General features: G+C 35.7%; 1 protein-coding gene across 3 annotated transcripts; it reads left to right on the forward strand.

The window, feature by feature from the left end:
• Window positions 1-351: 351 nt before the first annotated feature.
• On the forward strand, window positions 352-10929 carry LOC102597023 (protein ROS1-like). Of its 3 annotated transcripts, XM_015309771.1 has the most exons (21): window positions 352-469; window positions 571-590; window positions 912-1537; window positions 2166-4052; window positions 4125-4520; window positions 4874-4964; window positions 5106-6216; window positions 6461-6540; window positions 6629-6713; window positions 6799-6890; window positions 6961-7029; window positions 7238-7274; window positions 7359-7441; window positions 7969-8436; window positions 8588-8624; window positions 8714-8771; window positions 9031-9170; window positions 9269-9334; window positions 9435-9549; window positions 9632-9670; window positions 10587-10929. In XM_015309771.1, the coding sequence occupies exons 3-21, from the start codon at window positions 1087-1089 to the stop codon at window positions 10718-10720; spliced, it is 5439 nt and encodes a 1812-aa protein (XP_015165257.1). In that variant the 5' UTR covers window positions 352-469; window positions 571-590; window positions 912-1086; the 3' UTR covers window positions 10721-10929. The 3 variants fall into 3 exon arrangements, with proteins under 3 accessions (XP_015165257.1, XP_015165256.1, XP_015165260.1); XM_015309770.1 differs by lacking the exon at window positions 571-590; XM_015309774.1 differs by lacking the exons at window positions 352-469; window positions 571-590 and adding an exon at window positions 672-814.
• Window positions 10930-14872: the final 3943 nt, after the last annotated feature.

Here is a 14872-nt window from a genome sequence, read left to right on the forward strand (position 1 = left end):
AGAGATTTAATACTTTAACTGCAGTTAATACTTTTTAACTTTAAACCCTTTATCTCAATAACTTTTTTTTCCACCCAATATTCAATATCCATATTTTAATCAGACTAAATTTAAATTCGTGTCAGTAAGTAAGTTCAAAGTAAAATGAATTTAAATTTAATCGAATTAAATTTATATGCATGAAACTCAAACTCAAAATCTTTTAATTAAAAATGAAGAAATATTTATCATTCTACCTGATTATCTTTAAGAACACATAAGTACAATTAAAATAACACAAAATAATTTAAAGCTTTTTTAACAGCTTACGGAGAAAAACATATTTATCGGTAAAATGAGGTTTATTCCAGTCTATGAATAATCCCTTGTGTATTTCTGTTTTCAGCTTCTTTCCTATTTTCTCTCACCCACCCACAGGAATATCTCTTCTACCATTCTGTGAGATCTCCTTCAAAGATCCATTTTTCAGGTGAGTAAAATTCAGCTGAGATTTCTACAATTAAGTTACACTTCTTTACCAGTTATATATACAAAAAAAAATTCTAAATTTTTGACATTATGAAATTGCAGAACAAAATGGGATTTTTGAGGTGAGGTTTGATGTAGAATTTATTGTTCTGTCGGTTTGCTGAAATTTTCACTGATCAAGACCTAATTTTTGCTACTCATTTCTTGAATTTGACAAAAAATTGAAATTTATTGTTTTGATGTAGAATCTACATTCTGATTTTGGTCTTTGGGGATCTGTGATAAAATGAATCATTTGATGTAAATTCACAAATTTGAATGGAAGTGTTGATAAATTTGGATTCTGGTAGAGTTTCTGAAATTCTGTTTATGTTTTTCTGTAATTTCTGGGATTTTTTTTTTAATCTGGGTCATTTCATCTTTGATTCTTGTTTTTTTTGCAGGATGATTTCATAAAACAGATTTGGTACAGTAAAATTAATAACCTTATCTAAGTCCTGCATCTTTATCTATGCCGGAATTGGTTGAGTTTTTCTCATAAGAAATTCATTATGTCAAACTGAAGAAAATAAAAAGGGAAAAAAAGATTGGATTTTTACCAGTTTGCAGAGCTGCAGAATGGAAATAGGCCAAGGCAGTTCATGGATCCCAGCAACTCCTGGGAAGCCAAATTTTACAGAATCGCCACCAATTTGCAGTAACGGACAGGAAAACCAGCAAGCTCAAGTTGATTGGTCAGATTTGCAAAGAAAACAAGCACTAGAACATGCTACTGGCAGCACGGCTGAAGCTCAAAATGCTGCTGCACATCGCGGTTCAACAAGTTCAGTAGAAGATCAGTGCTTCATGACCTCGGAAGCAGCAGTGGGAGAAAAGTCTGAAATGAGTGAAGGTGGTATAAATATGTACAATAACTTCCCTAGTGATAATGTAGACTTGTGGAGTAGTGTGTCTTTCGGGGATCTGTTGGCGATGGCACATGCTGGTGGCAGTGGCACCACGCCAGCTGACGAAACAGCTTATAGTGTGAAGAGTTCTTTCCAACCGCTCATCAATGCTCAGAATGCAGGTAGACAAATGAAGTAGTCATTGATACATTCGTTTCTACTAATTGTAATGACCCTACTGCTTGGAGGATTTTCAGATTACAATAATTGCATTCCGTGTATATGTCAAGAGCGTCTTTTTACCTGCCTCGTTAACAAAACGGTGTCTTTGTGCATTGTAAGACCTGCAAAATGTTTGACAATGAAATATAACAAGTTTAGTATCATTCTTTGGTAATTTGAATGCACAGCATGCACAAATCAGCTCATGTTGAATTGAACAACCTGTGAATACTTGCTGAAGTTCCAATTTGGACTAAAAATAATGTATCCTAGAACATAATCAGAATGGAAACAAAAGGTCACATATATGATCCATGATACTGTGTTTCTCTGATTGAGTGTTCTACTGTTAGAGTGTCATTCCAAGTCAAATTATCCTATTGTTATCTACAAGTAATTCGATATTTAACGTGTAGCACATGCTCCAACATGTTTTGTTTTGGTTTCATTTCCATGAAAACAAGTCGGCTAAGCATCAAACAGTATCATGATTTAGGTGACATGTCAAAATCTTAAGAAATTTGTTGCTTCAAGTTTGTGATTATTTCCTTGATAAACTAATATGACATAAGAGAACACATCATGCAGATGAAAGCTCTATTTTATCCAGCTTCCCTTTCAACTTGAATTCACCTTCAAAAATGACGGGTGCAACCTTGAGCAGCAACATCCTGTTCCAGTTCGAACCAGTAACACCAGATATGATGAAGATTAAAGGGCAAGCATCTAATGCATCAAACCTAGATATTAATGTGACAACAGCAGCAAGTGTTATACAGTCAAATGAGGATATAATAAAGAGAGCTGAAGCAAATGAACTCCAACAGAATAAAGAGCAGTCAGTGCTGATCTTGGAAGGAAAACTGGATACTGAACTGAATAATACACCAGAGCAAAAACCAAGACGAAGAAAGCACAGGCCCAAAGTGATTGTAGAAGGCAAGCCTAAAAGGACTCCTAAACCAAGAATCCAAAAGCAGCCTGATTCAGAGGAGACAAAGACAGAAAAGAGGAAGTATGTCCGAAGAAACAAGGTTGGCGAACCTGCAGCCACTTTTGCAGAAGAGGTAAACAATACAATTTGTCACGAGGGAAAGCCTCCTAGTTCCGAGAAAACCCCAACAGCAAAAAGGAAGTATGTCAGAAGAAATCAAGTGAACAAGAGCACGGAAAAACCTTCTGAAGAAGGAAGCAGTGGAACAACTGGCAGACCCGTAGCCACCTCCGCAGAAGAGGTAAAGAATACAGCTTTTCACGAGGGAAAGGCTCCTAGTTCCAAAGAAACTCCAACAGCAAAAAGGAATGTCAGAACAAATCAAGTTAACATGAGCATGGAAAAACTCTCTGAAGAGGGAAGCAGTGGAACAATTGACCCAACAGAAGTTCCTCATTCTAGAAAAACCTGCAGGAAATCGTTGAGTTTTGAATTGGAAAGCCAAGCAAGTGATGAGTATTCATCATACAGGCCCTCAACTTTGGATTTGCATGCATATAATTACGGGTCAACAGCACAGTCTGCTCAGCTTGGACAAGGTAAAGAAGCCACAAGTGAAGAAACAGAAGTGGGCATAACTCATAACATCACCCGCTCCCTGAACCAGGAGGTGAGAAATTACTTATCACAGCGTGGAATGCAGTACCTTGGTCCTCCAACTCCAGACAAGGTTGGCTGGAATCATGACAAAGCCATGGTTGGGAATCACAATGAAAGCACAAGAAGAAATAGCAGAATCATTTTTTCAGATTTAACTCATGATAAACAGGCAAGCATACTACAAATGACACCACAGAGCCTGAATTTTTCCAACTGCAGCAGCAGTTCATGCTTACCACATGGGAAAAGCTTGAAAAGACAGCATTCATGTAGAACTGATGAAGCACAATTCTACAGCATAAATGCCAGAGGGGCGTATTTCAATTCTATGCAGGCTTATCAAGCAATCCTTCCAGCAAATAAACCTGATGTTTATAGTAATGTAGGGATGCATTTTCCTGCTATTTACAAGAAAATGAGAGCAGAAAAGGGCCACATCTCAACATCATCTTACATCCAACTTTTTACTGGTGAAACTAACTACGTGCCTTCATCTCAGTGCAATATCAGTGGTTCCCCTAGCAACAATTCTGCCACCAATATAGGCAATTACGGAATGTGGAATTCCAATGTTATGCCAACATTTGTGGAAGCAGAGAGGTTAAGGAAGAAGAGATCAAACGGCGCAACTCAAGTACATGACATTGCATCTCTGCGTGAAATTTACAAACAATTTCCAACTTCCACATCTAAAGAAGCACCAATATATGGATTTGGAGAAAGATATAAAACTTCACATCTATCCAGTGCATGCATGGGAACTCCAATTGCAGACACCCAAGCAGCAATGAAGAAAAAAAGGCAGTCAAAGAAGAGCATCCTTGTCAGCTCGGCAGCTTCCAACTTATATACCCATCAACATCTCACAAAAAATGCAAGAGGTACTTAAAGGCATATACTTAAAACTATCAATTATATCATAACTCTTTTCTTGCTAACAACATTGAATGCAGGTTCTCTGCCAGCTTTAACATGGAGAGGCATGTCTCCAATCGATGAAATTGCAGAACACTTGCGGCATCTTGATTTAAATAGAGAAAGCAGCCAAAATCAAGGTCAACATGGAATCACCTACCACACCAAGTTTCAAAAGGAGAGTGCCCTTGTTCTTTATCAAAGAGATGGAAGTATTGTCCCTTTTGGAAGTTCGTTAGTTAGAAAACGAAAACCACGACCAAAAGTTGATGTTGATGATGAGACTGATAGGGTATGGAAGCTTTTGCTGCAAGATATAAACAGTGAAGGCATTGATGGGACAGATGAAGACAAGGCAAAATGGTGGGAGGAAGAACGTCGAGTGTTTAATAGTAGAGCAGACTCATTTATTGCACGCATGCGTCTTGTCCAAGGTAATTGTGCAAAGTCTTCAACCTTTCCTAGTGGCTAAGTCAAATTCCTAGCTAGATTCCTTCACTAGAAACATAGGTAGAAGAAAATATTGCTAGTTTAAATAAGATAAAAATGGCTGTGCTAATATCTTCAATCTGTGACTCAGCATGTGGTAATATAAAACAATTGAAAAGTGAGGCATCAACTAAATGTTGATCTTGCACGCCAAGATTCCACATACCCTTACTATATTTCCATAGGAATGCTGTAGGAGTTTAAACATGCCATATTAAAAGAAAAAAAATGTCAGTGACCTGTTTTCTTCTATTGTAATAACCATAAATTTTATTTTCTTCTTTTTTGGGCGAGTCAGGAGACAGGCGCTTCTCACCTTGGAAGGGATCTGTTGTGGACTCTGTAGTTGGGGTATATCTTACACAGAATGTTTCAGATCACCTTTCTAGGTTAGCTGAAACAATAAACTTCTACAGTTTTGGAATTTTTTTCTGTCTTCCGGCAAATTCCTAAACATTCAAAGATGGAGTGCCAACATATTGCTTAGCCCACTTTTGTACCTAAAATTACTTACTTTATCCTATTTACAGTTCTGCATTCATGTCACTCGCTGCCCACTTTCCTCTGAAGACAGACAGTAGTCAGAAGCATGAAGGAAACACAGGTATTATAATTGAAGAACCTGAAGAGTGTGCAACGGACCCCAATGTTTCTATCAGATGGTATGAAGATCAACCAAATCAGTCAACCCATTGTCAGGATTCTTCAGGAGTCTATAATACAGATTCAAATGAAGAAAAAGCAGCTGTCAATGACTCTGAATCAAGTGAATATAGCACACAATGCATAAAGTCAGCAGAATGTTCTGTAATTCTGCAATCAGATTCTTCTAGAGAAGGCTCAGATCTGTATCATGGATCAACAGTTACAAGTTTCCAAGATCGAAAAGAGTTGAATGATTTGCCTTCTTCTCCAAGTTCTGTAGTTTCTTCTGAGAATTCTGCAGTTATTCAAGCTTCAGAAGGAACTGACTCAAGCAACTTTTGCAGCTCCACTTCTTTTTTGAAGCTATTACAGATGGCAGGAACTTCAGGAGCACGAGGAACCCGGTGCACTGAACATTTACAAGAAGGTGAAAACGTTCCATTCCTTGGCAAGGAACTTATTGCCCCCCAAAAAAGTGTGTTGTCGGCAGAATCTGCACATTCAGCACTGTACACAATGAACCCTCAAAATAAGTTGGACATAGAGACAGTGACTGATGCAGAAGACAATGTTGAACTACAATTTCCAACTGAAGATAGCAATTGCAATGTCCAGCAAGTTCCAGAAGCCCCAACCAATTCAGAAACCATTGAAAATGTCACAGAAAGGGCCAGCGTAGTTTTTGATTCATGCAAGCCTGAGCAAAGAGGTTTGGAGTCAAACTTGAAAAATGACAGTAATCATGTCCGTAGCAAAGTAGACAAAGTAAATGACAGTCCTTCTAAAGCAAAAAATGGACGGCTTGGGAAGGAGAAAGAGAACATTGATTGGGACAGCTTACGGTTACAAGCCCAGGCAAATGGCAAGAAAAGAGAAAAATCAGCAAACACAATGGATTCACTGGACTATGAAGCAGTGAGGTGTGCAAATGTCAATGAGATAGCCCATACAATTAGAGAACGAGGAATGAACAACAAGCTGGCAGAGAGAATCCAGGTACACACATGAGTATTGCATTGCATAACCTTCTTTGCAATATCTGAGGACAAGAGAACATATGCAAGACAGCCCATAGGACTAAGCTCCTGCTATGTGTGGGGTCCACAGAAGGACCAAACTACATTGGGTCTATTGTACACAATCTTCCCTTACATACTGTAGAACATATACATCTACAGTATTTATTTTGCCTGAAATCCCCATGATTGCTCTATTTTAAAAAATAAACTTGCTATTGCAGGCTTTTCTTAACCGGATTGTTAGTGATCATGGAAGCATTGATCTTGAATGGCTGAGAGATGTTCCACCAGACAAAGCAAAGTAAGCCAGCAATTATTCCAAATAATCTCCCTTGTGTAAGATTCTAGTCATATACAAACTATAACAAATTTCAAATGTATGGTTTCAGAGAGTATCTACTGAGCATAAGGGGCTTGGGTCTAAAGAGCGTGGAGTGTGTGAGACTTTTAACACTTCACCACCTTGCTTTCCCTGTAAGACCTAAAACCAATTTTGGAAGAGTTAAATATATGAGAAATAGTCATTCAATCACACTAATTTTTGTGTTGCTGTGATAAGGTTGACGTAAATGTAGGGCGTATAGCTGTTAGACTAGGGTGGGTGCCCCTGCAGCCGTTGCCTGAGTCACTACAGTTGCATCTTCTGGAACTGTGAGTATTCGTGAATCTAAATCTCTAATTGCATACATAGTGCAAGGCTAACTCTGTGGTATTCCTACAGGTACCCAATACTGGAGTCAATTCAACAGTACCTATGGCCACGTCTTTGCAAGCTTGATCAAAGAACATTGTAAGTAGCATCTATTAAACAATTACATATATACAGACAGACAGATGTCGAGCTCTGAGTTGTAACTAAAAGTAAGTAGTCCAATGACAATCTTTTGGTAATAATCAAATGATAAAAAGTATTGTCTACTCGTACTAAGATTGTTTAGAAACTATTTTATTTTTTCTTCCAATCAGTAATGGTCCATTAATTAAGATCTTACTTACAGATATGAGCTACATTATCATATGATCACCTTTGGGAAGGTATGTCAATATATTAGATGATATCTCCTAAAAGTAGTAGATATCTAGAATCAAAGGCTAAAGACACTCTTACAATTCATGTAGGTCTTCTGTACAAAAAGCAAACCCAATTGCAATGCATGTCCATTGAGAGGAGAATGCAGACACTTTGCAAGTGCATTTGCAAGGTTAGCATATTACGATTTACACTTTCTGCAGCTAAAATACTTCTGTCCTGTTTGTCCAACTATCTTCTTTCTAGTGTAGAATTAGGTCTTGGGCCTAAAACTCACACCCCAAAAGCTAGCTCAAAGGGAGGAGGGTTGCCCAAGCCTTGTAAGGAGTCCACTCATCTCATTAACCACCAATGTGGGACTTTTGTCATTCTTTAACATCTAGTACATAAACTATTATACTCAAACCCAAAGGATCATAGTTCTACTATGTTTTTGGTATGAAAAATCTACTATGTGGCAGTAAACCGCTTGTCCGTTGCAAGCTAACCCTCCATATCCATGATGCATTCTAGTAAATAAAATTTCAGTCACTGATAAAGCAATTTCATGCTAAAAATTTTAGATGCATCCATTTTTGAGATGGCTTCTTAAATTAACCAGCTTATTGATGATATCCATTCTGCAAGCACCATTATCTGTTTAAACACTCAGATACATTATATTTCACAAACTTGACCTAATAAAAATGCCTCATTCAGTGCAAGGCTTGCCCTTCCCGCGCCGGAAGAGAAAAGCATTGTCAGTGCAACAGAACACAAAGCCACTAACAACAATCCAAGGGAAAATTTCACGCACCTGCCTCTGCCATTACCTCCGGGTAATCAACAACCAGTGGAGAATCAGAAATTGATCAAATCAGCTCCTATTATTGAAGTGCCAGCAACACCAGAGCCCATTGTTGAAGTTCCTTCCACACCTGAGCAAGAGCAAATACAAGCACCAGAAATTGACATAGAAGACGCTTACTTTGAAGATCCTAATGAAATTCCTATGATTGAATTGAATATGGCAGAGTTTACTCAAAATGTAAAGAAGTATGTGGAAAACAATATGGAGCTTCATCAGGTAGAAATGTCGAATGCCTTAGTAGCCTTGACTTCAGAAGCTGCATCAATTCCCACGCCTAAACTTAAGAATGTTAGCCGGCTCAGAACTGAACATCAAGTGTAAGTAAACAATCCTGATTTTGCATCATAAAAATAGAATTATGCTGCCAAAGAAGCACTAACAAGAGTCAAGGATAGACTGTACTTCTCAAGGTAATACAATGTTTAAAGAACTTTGTGTACTAACTATCAATTGTTTTTCCTCCTACAGCTATGAACTTCCAGATTCTCATCCTCTTTTGGAAGGGGTTAGTATTAGTTTTATGTCCAGCATATAACCAGCAGCCAAGCAGATATAAAACTAATCCTCCAAAGAATTACATTTTTCATTTTGCAGTTGGACAAAAGAGAACCAGATGATCCTTCTTCCTATCTTCTTGCTATTTGGACACCAGGTAGGATCACAAGAACTGTAATGCTATATATTGAAGAATTTTATTTTGGAAGGCTTCCTTCCACTAGTTCTTGTAATGAGGAAAATAGATGAATTAGCTAGGTCATGCTTAAGGAACTATTGATATAGCTATCACGTTGGTAAATATAGAATACAAATTTCATGGGTTAGTTTAATTAGTTGTAGGTAATATCAGTTAACTTTCGTATCCCCATTTCAGCACTTGACTGATTTCACGACTTGTATCAAATTCACATCAGGTGAAACAGCAAATTCAATGCAACCTCCAGAAACTCAGTGCAACTCTCAAGAATCTGGCCAACTATGTGAAGATGAGACTTGTTCCTCATGCAACAGCATACGTGAAGCACAATCTCAAACAGTAAGAGGGACTCTTCTGGTAAGAAAATCCATAGAGACTCCAATAGTGGTCATTTCATATGAGTAAACAGCCAAAAAGATACATACAGTATGATTAATCATTGTTCTTGTCAATAGATACCATGTCGAACAGCTATGAGAGGAAGCTTTCCACTCAATGGTACATACTTTCAGGTCAATGAGGTGAATATAACCAACTTTTAGCTCATTTATAGTTCCACACGTCAAAGACTAGATTTCGCATCAAATATTGTGGTTTTCATTGATAGAAATTACTTTGCAGGTGTTCGCGGACCATGACTCCAGCCTTAACCCAATCAATGTCCCAAGGGATTGGCTGTGGAATCTCCCACGGCGGACTGTCTACTTTGGAACCTCAATACCCACGATATTCAAAGGTGAAAGAACCACTAAACTGATAGAACCTCATTTAGAAAGTTTTGGGAGTAAAATAACATTGAAATTTGTTGTGTTCATCAGGTTTAAACACAGAAAGTATCCAACACTGCTTTTGGAGAGGTATGTAAATGGAAAATCCTTCAGATATTTGCAGTGAAAAGCTAGCTTCTTATCCATTTCAACAAAGTAAACCCATGAAAATTACATGTTAAACTAGCTTTATGTTGAGATGCCATCCTGTTAAACACAGAGATAAAATGGATCACAGTCTAGTCTGTTTAACATTTAACATGCCATTGTCAAAATTTAAAATGAAAAGAAGCATCAGAAGACCTAGGAAACAAGGATTATATAACCACTCATCGTCAAGAGCAAACCCTAAAACATAGGAAACAAGGATCAAAATGCTCACCTTTGTTGAGAATCCTATTTATTTTCTGCTTGCCTTCTACCTCTCACAACGTTGAGTCCCCCAGCCCTCACCTTCACCAATCTGATCCCTAAAAAAAAGGTCCCCCAGGCTAGGGGCTAGAATATACAATAGTTGTACTTTTAGCTTAGGACCATGGTAGTCTACAATGACGATTTATGTTGTTCTATTCTTTGTTTAATTCATGTGATGATTGATTTCAATGCAAAAATGACTTCTTTACACTCTATGAACAAGAATCTTGTTTTCAACATTATCTATTCAATTTAATGTGTGAGACCCTTTGGAAAATAAGCATTCCTAGGACTCCTTTTTTGGTATATATGAAGCAGGAACACAAACATGAGGTACACACAGCTGTAAGATTCATTTGAAAAAGGACACTGGTTTTGAACATATGTTACAAAAGGTCTGAGATAAGTACTAAAAGTATACAATAATAGTAAAAATGCACCATTTTTGACAATTAATATTTTGTTCCACAAGCATTTGGACAAATGGGAAAATTTGGCTATGACAATAGAATATTAGCTAACAAGAAGAGTTTGACGTCCCCTGCTGCAAACCTTTTTGCTTTTCTGATGAATAGATATTGTATTTTTTCAGGGTTTGTTTGTGTGCGAGGATTTGATCATAAGACGCGAGCACCTCGACCGCTATTGGCAAGGTTCCATTTTCCAGCCAGCAAGTTAAATAGGACTAATGGGAAAACAAATGAAGACAAAGGAGTAGCCTCCTGAATATAGCTACCCAAGTACTCATGCCAAAGCCAAAACAATCTAACAACATTCAGTATCTAAACCAGTCGGTAAAAAGAAGATAGGTGTATCTGGTTAACTTGTAAATGAGATAATAAGTTTTTTTTAGGTAAAAGTTATGGAGTTTCTTTAGTTAGCAACAATTTATTGAATTATTCAATCAGTTTATTCCTAATTAGCTTGAATTCCGCAATTTACATTTCCTTTCTCTTTCAAGTCAAGGGAAAGAAAACTACATTGACACCAATAGGAAAATCAGATCTATATATTGGCATGTATAACAGACTTACAGAGCCCCATTATCTTTCTTCAGGTAGCCACAACACCACATTGAGTTACGTAATAGCCTAAACTGGACAGCATTGTGGTATTTTATGTTCTTTGCTACACATAGTTTGAACCTTGAAGTAATAGTAATACTCAAAAGTGAACATGTTAATGCACCTGCTACTGCTGATGGTAACTTAACGTACTGAAATCTCATTAAAACTACGTGAGTTAACTGGAAAAAGAGGACTTTTTAGCTTGCAACTTTGTGAAGCTGAGAAAAGCCTACATTCAATCTCAGCAATTTTGATGACAAATTCTTAACCTGAACAAGTACATAGGTAGATTCAACATTTACAACGATCGAGTTGGTTCAAAAGTGGTTACTGCACACGGATACTATTGGTAACTTTTTCCGCATATTTACATATACATGATTCAAGTCAAAAGAAATGAACTCAACCATCTATATAACAACAATATGTCAAGTGTATGCAGATTTTATGCCTACCTCATTAAGATAGAACGATTATTTCCGATAGACGTTCTTCTTAAATAAAACATTTTCAAACAAGTTTGAAAAATGGGAATACAAAATGAGAACAGTAACAATAATGTGCAAGTGTTGAGCACCAGAATTATCAATAATTCACCCAGATGAAGCCTCACATTTAATCATAACCACATAAATAGGCGATACTAATGCTTTTTTCAGGACTAACAATTATAAAAGAAACTACACACAATCACGAATCATCACATATTAATTTCAGCCATATACGTGAACGTTACAAGTTACAACTTCAATTTGACAACAAATTACACATTAATCATCAAGCATAATCGATAAACATTACTCAATATCAAAATAGTACACACAGCATAAATACCTTGGTATTCAGATATCTGCATCCTCTCGCCTCAAATGTAACTCAATCCATTAGTGCAAATCTCTGCATACTCTCTTCTACGAGTTCAATTGAACTCATAACTTTCAACTACAATAAATAATAGACATGAGAAACGTAAGAGTTTGAATCCATCCTGAATCCGCCTCGGCTTAGCTACAAGGTAACTCGATCCATTAATAAAAAAAGTATCCGGAATTCGAAATTTATGAGTTTAGAATTCAAAATTCTAGTATGATTTGATAATAATGGAAGAGAAGAAGAGAAAAAATGTGAATAAATGCAGAGTCTCTGTGTTTTAATTGCATTTACTTATTGGCAATTTTTTTCCCTCCTTGTAGCTTTTGGAGTTCCCTCCATTTTTGGGTCTGCGTATTTTGAGCAAACGCGCCATTCGCGAGTCTGGGTTGCACCGTTACCCGACTCGATTAGTTGATGGGCTCTAATAACTCGACCCAATTAAAAATGATGAAGTTTTGGAGTACCTACTAGGCTACTACCTTTGAAGGGGACTTTATATTTTACGAAAACTTTAATAGATTGATTAACTTTAATATTCTGTCATTTTTTCTTATAAAATAGCTTTTTGAAAAAATTCAAGGAAAATGTGGGTTTCCTCTTATGAGTACTTATTGATCTTCTTTTTGTATTTTAATTTTATCAAGTGTTTTTTATGTACTCATTGGGTAGATTAGCTTATGATTGAGATTCCTAAAATAAATTTGTAGAGAAAGGAGGTTGGGAATCAATTTTCATTTATTTAATTTTGTAAATATGACATCTAAATTCTGGTAGATCTAGGATGCAAACATGACACAAAAGAACACATCAATCCCCAAACATATGGTTCTTTTTATATGCATGTATCTCAAAGACATCAATTATAGATAAGCTATGAACATGTTTGTGACAAAATATTGGAATCTTGATGTGAAGGGGGTGTTAGAGTAGGTAAAAATTTCACAATATTTGAAAAATAGACTGGTGATCTCTTTATATGGACTAAAAAAATTATCTCCTCGTGAGCTAGTTTTTAAAGTTAAATTAGAACCAAATATCATATCTTTGCCTTATCATACAATGGAGGTTGAGGATAATTATCTTTGATCTTCTTTAGAAATATGAACCCTAAATTATGACATATAAATCATGAAAACACAAAAGACATAACATGAGATAAAAGAAAAGAATAATCAAACCTCTTATATCGAGAATTTTAACCAAAAAAGTGCTTCGAGATCCTTCTCTTCTTTCTTTTGTCGTGTCATAATGAGAATTAATAACAATTTCCTTTTTCTTTACCCTTAAAAGTGAAAATAAAAAAAATTTAACCTTAAAATTAAGTTAGCTCGAGGAAAATGAATATAAATCCATTAAATCGTAATGTATGGTGGTGTAAATATTTTGAATCCGACTCATTGATCTTTCGTTTAAGCCTCGTTACACATAATGAAGGTTTGAATATAAATTTATTAAATGGTAACGTGTGGTGGTGTAAATATTTTGGATCTGACTCTTTGATCTTACGTTTAAACCTCGTTTATCTACACATAATGAAGGTTTGAATATAAAACTAATAAATTGTAATGTGTGGTGGTGTAAGTATATTGGATTCGACTCATTGATCTTACGTTTAAACCTCGTTTGTCTACACATAATGAAAGTTTGAATAGTAATCATTCAGGTCTCAGTTATTACGTACACTTATTTTTTATTTAAGTTTGAATCTTTGATCATTTAGATCTCAATCATTAACACCTAGTTTGGATGATTGACATGTATTATTTCATCATGTATCGTATTGTATTGATCATATTGTATTGTTTTAATGAATAAAGTGTTTGGATAGATTGCATTGTTCTCTGTCGTTACATAATGTCACACATTCATAATTTGAATGATAAACCTATAAGAAAAGTAGGGACGAGGTAGAGCTACCATGACAAGGTAGGGTAAAAGATAAAACACAATTATTAAATAATGAATAAAGACAAAATGAGAAGAAAATAGTAAGGTGACGACGTGATCACACCAAATCGGTCGTTGCATAAAACAAATACTTTCATTGTTACCTAACGATAGATTTAAACGATATGATACGAAACAATAGAATTTAAGTAACAATCAAAGTAAACATTATATTTAAACTAACAATATATATATAATTTAATACAATGAGTATCAAGTAATAACCATCCAAATAAGTCTGTTTTTTTCCTTTACATTACAACCACTTCATTGGTTTGAATAGATCTGGACAATTGAGACCCGTAACAAGGTCTTGATATCTAGATAATTAATAAGCATTTGAACATAAATGCATATATGAATATTAAAATTAAAGTGTCTAAATCTAAATTTATGTTTGAATATTATGATTTTGTATTAAAATACGAACACTAAATAATTAAGATTGATTGTTTTGCATCCACATTTAAATGAATTTAATTTATCTAAAAATTAATAAATAAAATTTCCATAAAAAAATACAAGTTCATTTATTACTATATCAATAAAAGATTTTTAAAATATATATATATATTATATGGTGGTTGATGTAGATGATGACTAAGAGTGGCCTGCAAGATGATCCGTACAATGTGTACAGTAATGTCAAAACCTCAAAAGAACTCTGGGATGCTTTAAAAAAGAAAGTACAAAATAGAGGATGCCGGAATGAAGAAGTTTATTGTGGCAAAGTTTCTGGACTATGAGATGATAGATAGTAAGACCGTCATCACCCAAGTTCAAGAATTGCAGGTCATAATCCATGATCTCCTTGCTGAAGGTACAAATTTATTTATTACATATGTTGGAAATATTAAGTCTATTCTTAATACTCACATAATCTTTTAACATAGGATTGGTTGTGAATGATGCTTTTCAAGTGGCTGCCATTATAGAGAAGTTACCTCCATTGTGGAAGGACTTCAAAAACTACTTGAAACATAAACACAAG

This window comes from Solanum tuberosum, unplaced genomic scaffold, assembly GCF_000226075.1.
Source record: "Solanum tuberosum cultivar DM 1-3 516 R44 unplaced genomic scaffold, SolTub_3.0 scf00008, whole genome shotgun sequence".
Taxonomy (NCBI): domain Eukaryota; kingdom Viridiplantae; phylum Streptophyta; class Magnoliopsida; order Solanales; family Solanaceae; genus Solanum; species Solanum tuberosum.

Excerpts from the sequence above, each read along its gene's own strand:
- LOC102597023 (XM_015309771.1), top strand. The coding sequence starts at position 1,087 with ATGGAAATAGGCCAAGGCAGTTCATGGATCCCAGCAACTCCTGGGAAG. Across the intron at positions 4,053-4,124 it reads TCTCACAAAAAATGCAAGAG|GTTCTCTGCCAGCTTTAACA; the intron begins GTACTTAAAGGC and ends CATTGAATGCAG. Across the intron at positions 6,891-6,960 it reads CAGTTGCATCTTCTGGAACT|GTACCCAATACTGGAGTCAA; the intron begins GTGAGTATTCGT and ends GTATTCCTACAG.